Source organism: Neopelma chrysocephalum, unplaced genomic scaffold, assembly GCF_003984885.1.
Source record: "Neopelma chrysocephalum unplaced genomic scaffold, ASM398488v2 Primary Assembly neopelma1_24, whole genome shotgun sequence".
Lineage (NCBI taxonomy): Eukaryota > Metazoa > Chordata > Aves > Passeriformes > Pipridae > Neopelma > Neopelma chrysocephalum.
Genome location: NW_020897693.1, coordinates 5650823 through 5668517, shown reverse-complemented (window position 1 = coordinate 5668517; position 17695 = coordinate 5650823). Strand labels below are relative to the sequence as shown.

At 35.2% G+C, this 17695-nt stretch overlaps 1 protein-coding gene across 15 annotated transcripts in view; it reads left to right on the top strand.

The window, feature by feature from the left end:
• The window catches only part of SOX6 (SRY-box 6), a 376930-nt gene that overhangs the window by 312545 nt on the left and 46690 nt on the right, over window positions 1–17695 (top strand). For all 15 annotated transcript variants that reach the window (XM_027700993.1, XM_027700982.1, XM_027701004.1 and 12 more), the window contains 2 exons: window positions 1135–1315; window positions 3893–4083. In XM_027700993.1, coding sequence (XP_027556794.1) covers window positions 1135–1315; window positions 3893–4083 — 372 coding nt within the window. The remainder of the gene's footprint in view (window positions 1–1134; window positions 1316–3892; window positions 4084–17695) is intronic.

Sequence of the window (17695 nt, the reverse complement as noted above, 5' to 3'; positions counted from 1 at the left end):
CTGCTGTCTTGCTTAAAGTTTTAAGCAGAAGGAACAAGCTCAAAGAATGGAAAGAAGGTTGCATTGTGAGTGTCTATACTGATCAAAGAAATCTATTGCTAGAATAAGTCTTCTTCCAAAAGTCAAGATATTTTTTAGATGGACCTATTCTCCTACAGCACAGAAGCAAGATATATGTCAGAGAGAATTTCTTCCACAATTGCATATGAAAAGTATCAACAGATATAAAGGTGCTGATACTAGATTTACATACTCTTAGAAAATATTCCATCTTTATGCAAATAAAACATACAAATACACTAAACATTGAATGCACCAGAAATGATTACAGAATACAGAAATAAAATGGAAGTATCAAACAAGAAGTAGAATAGCATTTATGTGGAAAATATTCTTGACTTTACATAAATCTGTCAAAAGATGACATATAATAAAATATTGTAAAATATACAAAATTAAATAGTAGAAAATAAAATATATTTTGAAATGCATATATATGCAGTCATTACCCTAGTAAGTAAAGGAATCTGAATTCAGTGAAATTCTTATCTTCTATTATGTGAAGGAAGAGCATAGATTATTTTACTAAACAAAACATGCACACAGAATAAGATGCATGGAATGTATAAGTTAGCAGCAGTGCTAAATGTGGGCCAAAGAACTGTCAGGTTTTCCAAATGATTCTTTCATAGAAGTACTTCTGATTCCTTAGTTTCTAATACATTTAAAAATAAGCTACATAACTTATTTTTATAGTGCCAGGAACTTTTCAAATAGAACCATGCAAAAGCATTACTGAGCTGCTGGAAATTTTAAATAATTCTTTGTAAATGCCCTAGGTTAATTTAGATCTCTGAAAACACATTAGGAAATTAAGCTGTAATGTGAGCTAATTCAAATTTTAATTTGGCAAAAAGAATGATCCAGCCACAGTTAATGTAAATAAGAAGCATAACACAGAGAAATTAATGAGGTTTCCTTTCGTTGAATCTTAAAGGAGGCAAATAATTAGCTTCTTTTGTTATTATTGCTGGAGAATGTGGTATTGTCTTCGAGGTGTAAAGTAACTGCTGCTTGCAAAATGATGTGTTCATTTGTCTTTTCCTAATAATTATTCACATTTAACTCCTGCAGGATGAAGCAGCTCAGCCACTGAATCTTTCAGCCCGACCCAAAACAGCTGAACCTGTCAAATCCCCAACATCTCCAACACAGAATCTCTTCCCAGCTAGCAAAAGCAGTCCTGTGACAGTGACGAACAAGAGTGGCATCCCCAGCCCGCTCAGTGGATCTCTGGGAAGAGGATCCTCTTTAGGTAACTAATCTGTCCTGGGGAAAGCAGAAAATAGGCAAGTTTGCTGCATGAAATCTCACCCTGAACACACTTTTGAATTAAGTGGATACTTGGACCTACCTTTCTGTTTAAAATGTAAAATTAAAAATTTTAAAAAATTACAGTAAAGATTTTCAAAGAACACTTAAATGTCAAGGTTTTGCAAGGGTGTGTAAAATGATGTGGCAGTGATAGTCACCTACAAGAAATACAGCAAATAAATAAATAACCTAAGAAATAAACATACATACAAATATATACACGTAGGTAAATAAATATGCATACACAAAACTTAGAGGTTTGTATGAACATCTTTCCTAAAGACATCTACTGGGTGTATCCAGGCAAAGTTAACTTTTGAATTTTGACCTCTGGAATAAACAAACAAAAAGCTATCTTTGCATGCACATGGAGCCTCACTAGATACTAGATTTTTTTTTTTTAAATGAAGACAGAAAGGCTTCAATCCAACCAGTATATATTATTATTTGATCATGTTTTTATTATTTGTTCACCCATCTGTCAAGATTTTGTTAATTTATGTGGTTACAAGTAGGAATTTTTTTACCTGTGTTCAAGATTCTTTAAGCCTATTAAGTGGTGAAACAAAATTGGTCTGAAAACTATGTGTGAAGACTACCTTAGCCAGTCAAGAAACAGAATCAAGAGCTACAAAATGTGGATGATCAGCCCTAAAGTTCAAATAGTACATTTTAACAGTGACTAAATACTTACTACAGACTACTTATTCACAATCTGTAACTCAAGTGTACTTGTAAAATATATGGAAACACTTGTGAATAATGAACTGATACATTAAATACATATATTAAATATATAAAAATTATGGGTTTTTTCCATTCCCAAACACTTGGGAGCATCATGATCTCTGAAAGATACTTTCTGCAATTGGCTAGATATTCTAACTGTCAATTTATTTGCAACTATCACTGCACTATCTAACATTAGAAAGTGGCATATCAGTTTGAAGTCATAGACCATTCCAGAGAAATTACTACCTAAGATGTAAATATGCCTAAGGTGTAAATATTTTTCATGTGAAGCCATAAAAACTTTTTTGCTGCATTTCTTTAGCATCAAGGAAGAGAGGGAAACATTGTCAAAAATCAGCAAGCAACACAGGAATTTTTGCTACCTTTTTACTATACATTTAGATGATTGGGAGTCTAAGTTTCTTTAAAAGTCATGCAAATATGGGTCCCAACTTCCTTAGGGTCCAGAAAGGAACTCAGTTGCTGACACAGTTCAGAGCATTGGAAGTTTTACTCAGAAAGAACAACGGTTGTTCTCTAACACATTATTTTTATTTTGGAGAAGGATGTTTCATTCAGGCAGAAAATGCTACAATTCCCTCTCAAACATCACAGTTTGCATCTCTCCTTAGGTAGGCTACAGTATTAAATTAACTATTAGTTCCCAGGATAAAGTGTGAGAAATCCTTAATCTTAATGATTTTTATTTTAAAATAATTCAGGGTCCTTCAAGGTTGAATTTGCTGTATTTTACTGAGCTGAACTTCAATGAAATCAAAAGAGTAGGAAAATTATCTTTGAAGGAGAATTCCAAATCTTAGCCTTAGCCTGTTTGGGTTTTTTTTGGTTGTTGTTTTGGGTTTCTTTTTTGGTGTTTTTCTTCTTTTTAATTTTTAATACTGGACTGTCAGAAAGTACACAAATTTAACAAATTCAGAGCTTTTATAAAAGACATTTCCTTGTCAGGCAGGTGCACTGGTCACACACAAACTCTGGTCAAAATTTCCTAGCTAGAATATGAATATGCATGAATCTATCCGTGTGCAGTATAGAGAATACTTCCATGTAGGAACAGGCAGATCACAGTTTCATCGCAGCAACAAAAACCAGTCAGAAAATAATGGCTGTCTTATGGTCTCAAATCAGAAACAGTTTCTGGGATACTCCATGCATGCATTTTAAGATGTAACAGGAATGTTTGCATGAGTTTGATGCATGTTTAAAAGTTTATTTCTGTTCAGAGTGATAGAAACAAAACTAGTTTTTCTCTACTGATATAGAGCTTTATACTCATGTTACGGTGATGACTAACTTTGTCCCCAAAAAGTAACTGTGAGTTCCCTTTCTGAAATGGAAAGCTAAGTTTCTGGACCGATGGTTCTCTCCAGAAAGAAATTCTAAGAATTGACATAGACTTTCATGGCCAACTAAATGAGATTGCTTTCTCCTTTGTTCATTTTATATTTAGTACCTCAGAGGCTTCCATTTTAAGGTTCATAATACTGTTGTCTTAAACACGTATTTAACTTTGAGTCCATGAGCATGCTCAGATACCTCCATATCAGGCTATACCAAGACTTCAGTGGTTGTATTTCTAACGTCAAAAGAAGTGCACAGGCTTATCAATCACTTCTGTAGAGTAATTCAGATTTCAAATAGACAATTGTCACTCCTCCTTCTTCTGCAGATGTTAGTTGTGTCCAGCTCTAAGAGTATGAGAGGTGAGTTCTTACCTCAGATTTCAATTTGGATAATTACCTAAATAAAATGTGTTCTCTGTTTATAGATATCCTTTCCAGTCTTAATTCACCTGCCCTATTTGGGGACCAGGACACAGTAATGAAAGCCATTCAGGAGGCTCGAAAAATGAGAGAGCAAATCCAAAGGGAACAGCAGCAGCAACAGCAGCCTCATGGTGTTGATGGAAAATTGCCCTCCATGAATAACATGGGTCTAAACAACTGCAGGAATGAAAAGGTAATGTCTCCCATTTCCTCGCTGTCTGTCGCTCACTCTTCCCTGTGAATGGCTTCTTATATTTTTATATGGAATTTCTTTTTAGAGCTTTTAGCCACCTCTGATTTCATGTTAAATACACCTTGTCACTTCACAGTGCTGTGCTACAAACTTCATTTACATGACAGCATTCAAAACCACAGTCCTGTGCACTCATGTGATTAAGCTGTAAGCATGCATATAACAACATGGGAAGTAAATTGGTTGGAGATACCATAGTTCATGGTCACTAGATTTTGAATTGTGCATTTTGGAATGATTCAATTGATAAATAAGGCAAAAAGACCAGTTATGCACTAGCATGATTGAGTCTTACAGTGCTATTTTATGTATCTGAGTGTGCTTGAATTTATGATTCAGATGCAACAAAGTATTTAAGCTCAAAACAGTACATTTGGCTCTCAGTTGCAATGGAAAATTTAAGATCAAAATTCTTTGTTGAATCTTGGCTGTAGTTTCCAAACTCTGAAATGAAATGGCACACTACAATAAAAGGGCACATTAGAGAAAAAGTGTTGAGAGAATGGGACCAGCGTTGGACTGAACAGGATGGGATTTGGTCTACAAAGTAGCAAGCTGAGATCATATCTGAAAGGTGAGGAACGGTTTCTATCAGACCTGCTTTAAGGATGACTCAGAGAACAAAGAAGACTCTTGGAAAATTCTTTGTACCTGTGTTATCTTGTTCTGTGGCCTTTCTGAGGTCTTCAGGCTCTGCTCTATCAGCAGGTCTCCTTATGTATCCTAGAGCAAGTGAACAGTGAATTGGGTAATTGGCTGAGCTATAGGGCAGCCCTTTGGATGAAGAATGCTTCTCTGTTAGCTTCTCTAGAGGTGGCTTATGCTGCAACAAATATAGCACTCAAGTTATTTTTCACCACTGACACAAAATCAGTTACAGGCCACAATACTTATTCCAGTTAACTAGAAAGGGAAAAACATATCCCAGTAATCACTAAGGTATTGGCAAATAGGAACAGTTATGATGCAATTTAGTGGTGAATGGAAAGGAAACTGAGACTATTAGCCTATAAAACAACCAATGTTTCAGACTATTTGCTAAAAAAATCAGAAACAACATGTAGTTTCAATACCTATAAAAATTCTCTTATGTGTATATATATACAGAGAGAGAGAGAGAGAAAGAGGGAGAGAGAGAGAGAGAGAGTAGATGGTAGGTTCTTTGTTTCTTGGGTAAGGGAAGGAACATTATATTATAGTCCAAAGACTAACAGGAGTTTTTAGTATAAGACTTGGCAGAGTATTAACTACAACTTAAACCGTGAATTTGATGATGCTGTGATCTTTTCTTAACCCACAAGGGAATTCTTGGGGAGTAAGTGGGTTGTAACAAGGCACGGAAAGGCAAAGAAATGTCACAAACAGACCCATTAAAGATTGACACACACCTTTTAATCTACATTTTATATTTTTGCTTGATATGTTTTTTACAGCACTCAAAACAAGAGAAACTGTCCATTAAAAAGATTTGTTAGATTGTTGTCACACAGGATAAACAATACTTTTCCAGGTCAAATTCAGAGTCTAATACTGTTTCTTCTAGTATTAGTTTAAATGTCATAACTAGAAAACTCACTTAATACCGGGTGATACTATGAAAAAATATAGAAATTAATAACTGATGAAGCAGGCCATATTCAGACAACAGTCTAATTGTAAAGTCAGTGTTTGTCTTAACTAATCAAGAGGCAGGATACTAAAGCCCAAGTTATAAAAATAAAATAAATGTCACACATATCAGTATTAAGAGTTTATAAAATTATGCTTATTTTAAAATACATTTTATGAGTTTCAGTGGCTTGACATTTAAAAATATCTAATATGCTATAAGGGCTATTAAAAGAATTCTTAACATTTGATTTGACTTTGAAAAATAACTATAAAAATGGCATCCACTTACTTATTGAGTCTGTTCCTTGAGTATTTACACTATCATGTTTATGTCTTGTATTTGACATAACAAGTTTCTATTTAATCTTCCACCTTTTAAAGTAGAATAAAAAAATATTTCAGTGAATAATCTGAAATTTCTGTTTTCTGCTGGTTACTAGCAAAACACAGATTGATGTATGGCTTCCAGGTTGAGGCAGTCTGAGGAAAGAAATTTTTTTTACTTGCAAATATGGCAGAATGAATTGGAACTCTTTAACAGATACAAACAACATCATTCTTAAATGCCATTTTTTGTAGGAGACTTTTCATGCTGCCACTTGCAACTTTTAAAACCTAAGAACAAAACAGCAGCAAGAAAATTTATTGTGAAGGCTCTAAGTGACCTTATATAATCCTACTGGGTTTATTTATTGTAGCGGGTACTATAGAATCATTAAGGCAGGAAGAAGTTGGTGTGCTTGTCTGTTATCTTTTCTCCATAGATGCAAGAGGTCGGGTTTACAAAAGAACAGGATATAAATTAGTAATTTTAAATGATGATATATCCCCACTCTCATCCTAAAGAAAATAAAAGTATTAATTCAGTCATGAATACTAAGGTAATGTATTTGTATTTTATAGAAAGTATGAAATACATTAAAACCAGAGGCATCATTTGCACAAACAGAATTCTAGAATACTCTTTCTTCCATCTTCATCCTCTGCCTTTCAATTTTTACATTATGAAATGTTACTTTTACTCTAAAAATGATGGGCACAGGATGGTCAAAATGGAGGTGGGGGAGGAGGAATGCTGGACCACTTCAATTAGAAAAACATAATTTTGAAATAATTGTATGCCAAGAAGGCTGTGTACAGTTTCTGTCATAATCCCAGTGAAGCTTTGATAGCATAGTTGCAATTTTGGATTGGTTTCTTTTGAAGAATCAGAACCCCATTTTTTCAGGACCAAATTTTCAGAAATTGGCTTCAGGTAATTAGACTTGTAGAAATGAGGAGCTGGAAGCTGGCACCAGAAAAAGATGACAAATTAATTGCCTGCAGCTGGTTTAAAAAAGCTATTGAGTTCTGGTCAGTTACTGGTCTTCGAGTTCAGATAGTTGGTAATAGTTTGTTGTGCAAATGATTGCGCTCACAAAATTATGTACATAACTTCAAAGCCTGGGCTTAGGCCTTTTTGAAAATGTGTCATTTAAATCTCAGAAAGCTTTGTATTTGGTTACAGACACAGAATTGAAAATTGCCTCTGTTCATATTCTGCTGTTCAAAAAAAAAAAAAATCTTCTACAAAGCTTTAAAAGTGCTCACAGAGATTCACTCATCAGAAAGACCAGAACAAAAACATGAAGCACTCTGGCACAGCCCAACTTTGTCATTTGCTGAAACATTAAGATTAGTTTTACACTTTTGAGGTGATAACCATTCAGAGGAGTTATTTCAGCTTCCGTGCTGTTGTGAGTTTGGGTAGGTAGGTAAGCACCATGCAGCTGCTCACTAACTTCCCTCCAGTGGGATGGGGAAGAGAATCAGAAGGGTAAAAGTCAAAAAATTTGTGGATTGATTAGTATAGTTTATAAGTATAGCAAAAGCTGTGCACATAAGCAAAGTAAAACAAAGGATTAATTGACTACTTCCCATTGCCAGGCAGATGTTTAGCCATTTCCAGGAAAGCAGGCCTGCAGCACATGTGATTTACAGGGGAAGGCAAATGCCAAAACTCCAAATGTTTCCCCTTCCTCCTCCTTCCCCCAGATTTTATTGGTGATAGTGCTTTCATATGGTGTGGAATATCCCTTTGGTCAGTTGGAGTCAGCTGGTTTGGCTGTATTGCCTCTCAATGCTTTGTGCATTCCCAGCCTAACCCTGGCAGATTAGCATCAAAACCAAAAAAGGTCTTGCTGCAGAAGCACAGTTCAGCATAGCTAAAATGTCCCATGGGTTATCAGCTGTTTTGGTCACAAATCCAAAATTCAGCACCATTAATGAACTAAATTTGACTCTATCTGAGCCTAAACCAGTACAGTGCACATGAAGCAAAAACCATCACTAAAAGAGAGTTGACTTTTTCTCCTCTACCTGAGGTGGAATAGAGCACTCAAGTGTGGCCTGACTGAAGAAAGGAAAGAGGTAATGGTGTCAGCTGTTTCACAGAGTAAACAGAAACACTGGAGAAGGAGAGAGAATTAGGAAAACGAAGAAAATAGGCTACATAGTCTTTGGCATGTGATAGAAACAAAAGTAAAATCATACTAAAATCACGTCTGTTTAGAGGATATGACTATTTTCCAGTCAAGCCATGTTTGCCTTCAACAAAAAAGAGTACTTAAACAAAATTTGCATAGCTAGAGCTACTTGTATTTATTTTAGTATTTCAAACTACCATGATTGCTTAGAATATTTGTGTTGACTTAATGAACCTGAAAATGGTATATAATTCATAATATAACTGAAATTTAAAAAAAAAATCCTAATCTTTTTGTATATAAAGCACGAAAACACTGACAAAGATACTTTTGACAAAGATACTTAATAATCACAACATATTTGCTAGACCCAAGGATGTATCCCCACCTCTCCATTTACTTACCATGAAGCATATTCAAGATCTGAGAGGAAGCAGAATTTAATATAACATTTTTATGTTTACATTCCATTCTCATTCTTTTGTAGATTTTCAGACAACTGTGTCTTTGCAGTAGGAAAGCAGAACTAGACCCCAAAATAAATGACATGAGTCATTGCCTACTTCCTGGGAATTATGGTACTTTAGCACCTCTTTTAATAAGCCTGTTATTCCTTTCTTATTTCTAAATCAAAATTTTACAAGTTGAATCCACGTAATTTATCCTAATATAGACCACAGTTTGTATGCAAAATGTGTACATTCTTAAAAATGTGTAGTATTTACCCTTGGGGATGTTACAGTCTATTGATCAAATCCATTTTTAGGCACTTGGATTTGACTTGATAAGCCATAATGACCCCTTTGGAGGTGTTATGGTCTGCTGTATTTAGGGACTGTTAAATATGTGGATTATTGAGACAATAAAGTGTAAAAACTCCTCTGGAGCTGTTCCACTTCATCATGTATATGAAGCTACTGCACATATGTACAAACTTCGCCTGATAAAAACACTTCAGGAAGTCTTTGTAGGAAAAGTCACTAGTTATGCATAATCTCCTTTGGCTGCCTACAGCTCTGCAATGGCTCCAGCATTGTACTACTTTTTTCTAAAGGCAAGCAGTACTGGATTATGCTGCCACTAGTTTTTTTACCAGCTTTTTTCTCCCTATAGATTCAGAATTAGAGACAGAACAACTGCAGTGGCAGGAGTCACACTGTGTTTTCTGCATGTGCAGTGTATTTCTCAGACAATAACAAAGAGAATCACCTTGTTATAAGCATCCATTGTATTAGTCATTTCTCAACTCAGTTAAAAAAACCCCAAACACATAGTCAAGAAAATACTTTTCCAGTGCATTCTGCATTCAATTATATTTTCTCCTTTCACTAAAACTAGTGCTGACCACCTTTACATTTAGAACAAAAATTAACTGGTCATAAGGGCCTTGTGGATTTTTTATAAATCTTTACGAATGTTTGATTTAGATTTGCAAGTGGTGATCTGCTCTTCTTAGTTTTTGTCTTCTAAGTAAAAGTTATATTTTCTTTTTTTCCCCTTTAGTTTCTTGTAGATGTAGTATATAAGAGGTCAATGTTTACATTTCAGTCTGCTGTGAGACATAACAGAAACTGTAAGCATTTTCAATTGGATCCTTATTTCTATTGGTTAAATCTTAGTTTTACTCATAATTAAAGGGTGAATACCTAATAATTAGGGGAAAAAATGGATAGCAATAACAACGGCAAATGACTAGATTTGCAAAGTTATTAATTTTATTATGGTATTGTCTCCATAGCCATTGTAGCAAGTTCTGTTCTCACTGTAACTTAAGAAAAGATCCTGTCCCCCATAGCTTACACTTAGGTATAATGTAATTTAAGCATTTAGATTCTATAATAGGAAATCTGAAACTGTATAGAAAGGAAAAAAAAAAAGACACCGATTTACTTAAGGAACTGTTAGTGTGGTCTCACTTTCTTGCAAGAATATAGGCAATTTATTCAACTCAGTGGGAGTGTATTCCATCTGTCTAATGAAGACTCTGATTTCTGCAAAGAGACACTGCAATTGGGAAACTGATTTTCCCGAGTACGTCATTCTGCTCAGTTGACAAACCTTTCCCCGGGGAGTTTCTGAGATGCAGAAGGACACGTTGCATAGAGACAACCTCTTTACAGATCCATCATTTTATAACGGATAAATGACTGGTCTAAGTTAGATGCCCTAGAATTGGGAAAAGTTTCAGATACAGACCCCAGCAGTCCTCATAATTCTTACAAAACAAATGTCCCTTATACTTCATACTTTACTGCTCTATTTAGTAATCTGCTTGTGGCTGTACAAAATATATGTAAGCTATGATTTTTTTTTTTTATATTGAATGTTCAAAGTTAGCTTTCTAAAGCCATATACATACAGTATTTTATTCTCAAAAATATTCATTTAAAAAAAAAAAAGGAAAGCTATTTTGTTCCAAAATTTTTTGAAACTGCAATAATTTTACAATTTCTTTTTTAGGCTTAGGGCTTATCCTAGCTACCTGAAACATGTGTCTTCATTTTATATCAACTGTAATATTTCCTTAATAATTTTGAAAGGAAAATAGTGGCTCAAAATTTTTTTAAGTGGCTGCAATGCAGGACTCTAGGTCCCACTGAACTAACTCTGAAAATTTTAGCCCAAGGCAGACAAGCAGATTTGTGGCTGCGTACACAGTAACAGTCTATTTTGAGTGGAATTCAGCAGTTTTGTATCCTTCTCTAGCACTTTTTATGATAATTTGGACAATTCAGAATTTCAGCTGATGTAATACTGCCCCCTTTTATTAGAACTAGAAAACATACTGGACTTCAAACATTTAGTTTTGTAGCTGGAGAAATTGTTTATTCATGCTGTTGCTTCCAACGTTTGAAATTTCATCCCAAGATAAGGTAAAGCATGACATCCATATACATTTATAACAATAAATGGCAAGAAAAATACTAAGGATTCCAAGCAACATTTTTTCAGGGTGTACTGTGTATGCTATGAATGGACTTCCTAGGCAGCATATCCCTTCAAGGGATTCCCTGCTATTTTTTCAAGAAGCTCAAGGTGTTGATGATTTTGGCTTTTGTATGAATTTCATTGTGATATGTGCCTTCATTGATTTTCTAAATCAGTGTATTCAGATGATAACAGTAGGGCACAGTGAGCATTATCTTTTTTTTGTTTTGTTTTTCTATTGTGAGGTCTTATTAGGAATTAGATGCATCTATGAATAGCTAAATGATTTTAATATCTTTGAGACTCAGATAAGTATTGCAATGAATTTATACTTTACAATTAGAACTTTAAATATAATTTGAAGTTAAGTTCAAAGCAGAGCATCTTGGAAAAAAATTAATCCCTGTGTCTCTAACCATATCTTTTAAAGAGAAATGTTTCAGTTGTAAACAAAGAAGGGAAACAACTTACCCAAATTTTGATATAACCCTGAGGCCTGTAAGGCTTTTGTAGATATCACAGGAAATAAAAACAAGTTTAGGAATTGTACCCATACTTAGAGAAGTGTTTTATCTGATCTCTAAGTATTTAGTGAGAAAGGTGATGGAAGTTGTAACTGCACATACATAGAGGGGTCAAATACAGCCATAATACTGGTACTCATGTTATAAGAGTTATGGGAGGAAAATACTAGTGCTAACATTAGCCTCTGCAGAAGAACACAGCTCCATTATCAAGGCCAGGTTTATAATGGGAACCAGGTGCAGAAGGCTGTGGGTATGAAATCTTGTCAGATCTGTTCTTCCAACTAAAGAGATAGAAATATTAAAGCTGCTCATGAATCGTTAACTTTCTGTCTGTAAGTAACATATGATGCAGCCTATAATTGATCACATGCTATGGCTCAAATACTATTTACACCTAAATATTCACACTCATGACTATCAATATATCTACTAATTTTTTTTTCCAGATTTACTTTGTATGCTATGTGTAGGAAGACATACAAATAATGTATTTGAAATTTGCACATTAAAAATACATGTTCACTGAAACTGTGGAACTGACAGTGAAAAGACAAAAAGAAACAGTGCAAAATCTCTGGCATATGTAGGTCATCTAAATTTACAGATGAGTTAGCCAGAGCCAGCTTGCTATGCATCCAGTTTACACCTATAGAGGAATTTTCTGTGCAGACCTTTGTTTTTAAGCATTTTGCTCAATTACCTTACTTTCCAAAACTGTCTTTATAAAATTGGTATAAAATGAATTTGTACATTTCAGTTCCAATGCAGTTAAATGCTTAGTCCCTCAAATTATGTGGAGGCTGATTAAAATATAAATTATTTTTTTCTATTGATTAAATTATCAAAATCAATTGAGTGAAAAATATGCAACCTTTGCAAAGTATAAATAATGAAAACTTTATTGGACCATAAATTAAAAAAAAAAGTTTGACCAGGCCAGTACTGATGTACACATGTAAGAAATTAAAAGAAAATGTACCTAGACATAAACAACCTATAAGAAACGTTACTATTTGAATAACTATATAACCATATATATGTAGGTGTATTTGTGTATACGCACACACGCTGCATAGTGAAGAAGCTTCCATATTAGGTGAAGTTTTAAAGTTCTTCATGCCTTCAATTCAATCACAAAAGCACTTGGTAACAAAATACTATTTTCAGGAATGAAATCAGCACAAACTTTTGTTACCAAGAACTATTTTTGCATTTGAATATTGGCTACTAGAGGTTTTGCCACTACCTATGCTTAACAGTATGCTTGCTGAACACAGTTATGGTTCCTTATTTCTGTTGTCAGGGCTACTTGAATGGGTTGCTTAGCTGCAGGTTTTAGACCAAATTAATAATAATGTTAACGACATTGATGATGATAGTAATAATGGGGATTTGTCTGCTTTCTTCTATTGCCTTTCCAGCTCAGGAAAAAAATGTCAAATATACTGCTTTTCACTTGCATGAGGTATTTCCTGTGAAAAGGATATAAACTTTGCCCCATTTTGGTCTTCCTTAAATTTTAGACCAACAGAAAATCCCAAAGGAACAGAATTAGATTAAAACATGTCTTAAGCAAGAATGTTGAAAAATTTGCACAAAACAGCAAGGATTTTTTTTTCCAAAGCATGTGTTTCTTCCATAAAAGATAGTATCTTTCTGATGACTGTAACAGCATAATGATCTTATCTTATATACATTTCCCAAGCTACTCAGGAGAATTTACAGATATATGCTGAAATTTATTAGATTTTTTTATTATGCTTCTCTACAAAACAATAAAGATAGGTTGAAAATTATTGTTCAAACATAAATTTGCTAGGGCAGGAATATATTCATTGATTTAAATTGTGGGTCAGAATGGTAGCTGCACAATCCTATCATATCACTCCCTCAATTGTCCTGAACTACAGAATACATTTGCATATTATTTCACACTTAGATACAAGCAGAGACATCCACAAAAGTTACTGCCATTTTTTTTCCAAGATCTGTGTATTCCTCTAAGCAAATTTGCAACACCAAATGCAGTGCCAATATAACTCTCTACTGCAGTAGATAAAGTATAGCAAGGATAAATTGAGATTGCTTTCTCTGATACTTCATTACTTTCTAAAATTAAAAATGTCTCCCGTTTCTCAAGTGTCATTAGGCTGCATCAAAAGATATGATAAATTCAAATACACTTCTTGTTGTTGAAGGATATTTACTTATCTGCCTTTTTGTGGGATTATACACTACTTTGTTCCCGTTTAACTGTTTTGCTTCAAACAAAAGAATAAGCATGCTAACAGGTAAAATTGTCTTCTTTTATCTCATGAAAAGACTTGAGCCAATAATGCAAAACAGTATTTGCAAATGTTTGTTTTAAATCTGATTAATGGAGTTTGATCATGCTTATTCCTTCCTTTGTTTTCTTTTCACAAATATTCATGCAAACAAGTTTTTATTTCTATGAGTGTATTTACGTATGAACATGGACATTTGTGCACAATTAGACATTTGCAATTTATGCCCAAATTGCTCACCCTCTCTTAATAAGAAATGGAGGTTTTAATGCAGCACCCACTGACCAAGTGAGGAATGCAGTATCAGGGAGATCTTCCAGCCCCTGATAAAGTGTCAGTGCTAATTATAGATCTTTACAGCAGCTCCCTGAACTCTGCAGCAATTTAATCTACGGGTGCTGAAGTCCTTGCTGCACTATCCCTTACTACTGCCATCTTTTTCCTACTGGTGGTATGCCAGAGGCAGATTCGTTGTTTTTTCTGTGGTGGTGAAGCTTTAGGATTCAGGAGCTGAAAGATTGAAGTAAAGGCTTTTCATTACCTGGGAGGTCTTTGAGCTGAAAGAATTCCCAGTTGCCTTTTTTTTTTTCCCCAGGTAGTTTAAGGCAGTGTTGCAATACTTATCATTGAGTAAGGCATCAAAACCAATACCATTTGTCTTAGGTGACCAACTAGAGCATAAATCACAAGCATTTAAGTGCATAGTTCATGCATAGCTTTAAAAAGTTGGATTGTTAGAACACTGGCATTCATACATGTATAGAAATTACTGATCCTCCAGGGGTAGTTTGAAAAGATAAGAAATATCCTATTTTTTGGAAAAATTGTTCACTGCACATAGCTTGTCTATCTGCAGTCACATAACACTAACTCTGTAAACAGGTCTATCTCAATTGGAAATGTTACAGGGTAATAAATGATACTCAACATCAGATTACTCATACTAAAATCTTGTTCAAGTCATAGTAAGCTGTTATAACACTACTTAAAACCTAAAGTATGCCTAACCCACAAGCTGAAATTGCTCAGCTTACATCCTGAAAATCTACAGACAACATTAATTTCCCAGTATTTCACTTTTATGCCTGTGGCCTCTAACATGTTGCAAATGCTTCTATAAGAAAGGCTGGAAAAACATATCAAATTTCTGTTCTATTCCACTTGCTGACATTCATTAACTGAGGGAGCACACTGAGACAAGGTTTTGGAAAGATCTCCTCTCTACCTCCACCCCTTCCAAAGCAGTTTATTAAACAGCCAGTAAGAGAAGTGGACACTTGTGGTTTAATGTCAGACCCGTGTTGATCAGTAGCTGGGTGCATGATTTCACTGTTATCTTGCCAAGGGCTTCTTGAGAAAGCAGGCAATGGATACATTCTTATCTCTCTGGCATTTTCCATACATCCTTGAGTTCAATTATGAAGTAACAATTTCATTATCTGCTTCCTATTCAGATGAACTGTCTTTTTACACACATAGAGATTCTTGCTTACTGAATCTTACCACTTTTACATGCTTGTTCCCTGTTCCCTTCCATTTCTAAAGCACAAGAACACTCTTTGCTGTATTTTGGATGCCAGTACATTTGTATTGCATTCTGTTTAGAAGGCATCACTGGGAGGATGTGCATTAGAGCTGTACACAAAGTGAGTCACTGACACATCATGTACTGTAAAACTTCTTGGTCTGTCAAAAGTTCTGCAGTTTGCCAAAATATATTCAGCTGCCAGCTCCCTGCCAGAATTCTGTTCCTTGCCTGATGGTACTCAAGCTCTTTGAATACTCATGAATAAGATTAGATTGTATGGCTGCACTCTTCCTCCCAAGGGATTCCCCTTTATCAAGGGCTTACCTGCATTACCTTTGCATAACTCCCTTGTTTTATTCTTCAGTGTCATACGACAGATCACACTATATCATCATAAATGTCTCATTGATGAAATGTATGTCAGCCCTTAGTTTCCATTCAGAAATAACCAAAATCTTAGAAATACAAGGAAGATGTTTTCCTGTAAGCTTGCTCTCCACCTCTTTCATGCAAGGTTTATTTTTCCTCTTTCATTGCATGGAACAGGCTGAGTTAGAATATTCACGGTTATAGACTGATGCTATATAGACCAGGATGCCTATCAGTCTTCTGCACTAACCTGCTATGCCAGGTTTCCATTACATTCAGTCCAAAAGCCATCCATAGTTTATCAGTATGTACTCACTAGCATGGACAGGCAAAAGTAATGAATTGCAGTATGAGAAATTTGTATTGCATACGTGAGTTATGCTACAAGGGAAGGTGATGAAGTGTACTACTTGCTTGGTTTATCAAGTGATTTCCCTTTATCTCCACCCATGCCATGTTACTGTAGCTACCATGTGTGTTATAAGAGGGGGAAAAAGGGGAAAAAAGCACTCAATTTCCTGTTTGTGACCTCATTTAAGTTTTTCTAATGTAAAGCTTTTCTTATGTTAAGGATGCATTTCAGCAGATGTGTCTCTCTGAATCAGGACCTGCATTACTTAATCATCCTTCAACTGTTCTGAGTCTCCACTGCTGCAGTATTAGAAATACTCCTAATGTGGTGCAGACTATGGTTTAGGCAGTGGAAGTCTCTATCATTCTCTTATCACGAGAGAGAGGGAGAAATTTTCTTTCAGTGTTTGCAATGATCTGCTGGTTCAAGTGTCCTTTCCTTTCTTCCCTGCTGCTGCTCTTCCCTGCTGCTTAACCTCATCCTGCTTTTGCTGGGGTTCTTGTAGAGCCTCATGAAAACAACATCCCCATTGCTGTGTGTCCACATTAAAATGTGTGTCACATCTTAATTAATGAATAGAATAGCACCCAATTTCCACATTAGAATTTCCACCAGCTTCTTACACTGTGAAGTGATAGTATTATTTCACCTATTTCTGTTATTTTGTAGATATGTTCTCTTGCTGCATTCTTGCTGCTAAATCTGCCTTGCATTTGAGTTCACAACTAAGCTAAACACTGACCGCTTTCCATAAGCAAAATACACAATTTATCACATGATTGATTGCTCGGAGGAGCAAAGGAATAGAGATAAAATTGAGAACTGCATTGTGAGTCAGTCAGTCACATTTTTTTCTTTAATAATTCTATTTTGTAACTGATGACAGAACTCATTTAGGATCAGACCGTTTTAGGCCATGGTTTGATACAAACCGAGGCAATTATAGTTCCTGAGATGAAGATCTTTAATAGATTTGAAAGGCAAGAGCTATCTCGGTTCAGCACGTTGCCTCTCCAGTGCAAACAGGTTCTCGGCAACTTTGGCTGCACCTCACTGACTGCTCAAAGACGTAACTATTTGAGCAATTCTGCTGTAAAAGCTGCAAAACATGGCTTTGAAAACAAAAAGTCCCCCCTCCCTTTTATTAAACTGAAAAATTTCACTGTTTGATTTTTATGCATCACCCCACAAATAGCTGAATCAGAAGAGTTAAAGTATTGTGGACTGTTTGTGTTGGGGACCAGTAGGTTGGAGGGTGAGGGATGGGACAGAACTTCACTGCTGCATACAGTGTCCGTGAAAATGCACTTTAAATGTAACACAGAGTAGGAAATGAGAGTAAGGGAGAGCATCTCAACAGAGCAGAGGATGTGAAGATCCTATAGTTTAAATGGTGGATTTACAACCAGATAGCTCCAGAGTATATAGCTTTTTCCTTCCTTTTGGCATCATCCCTTTCAGTTCTCCCAATATATGATCATTTGAAA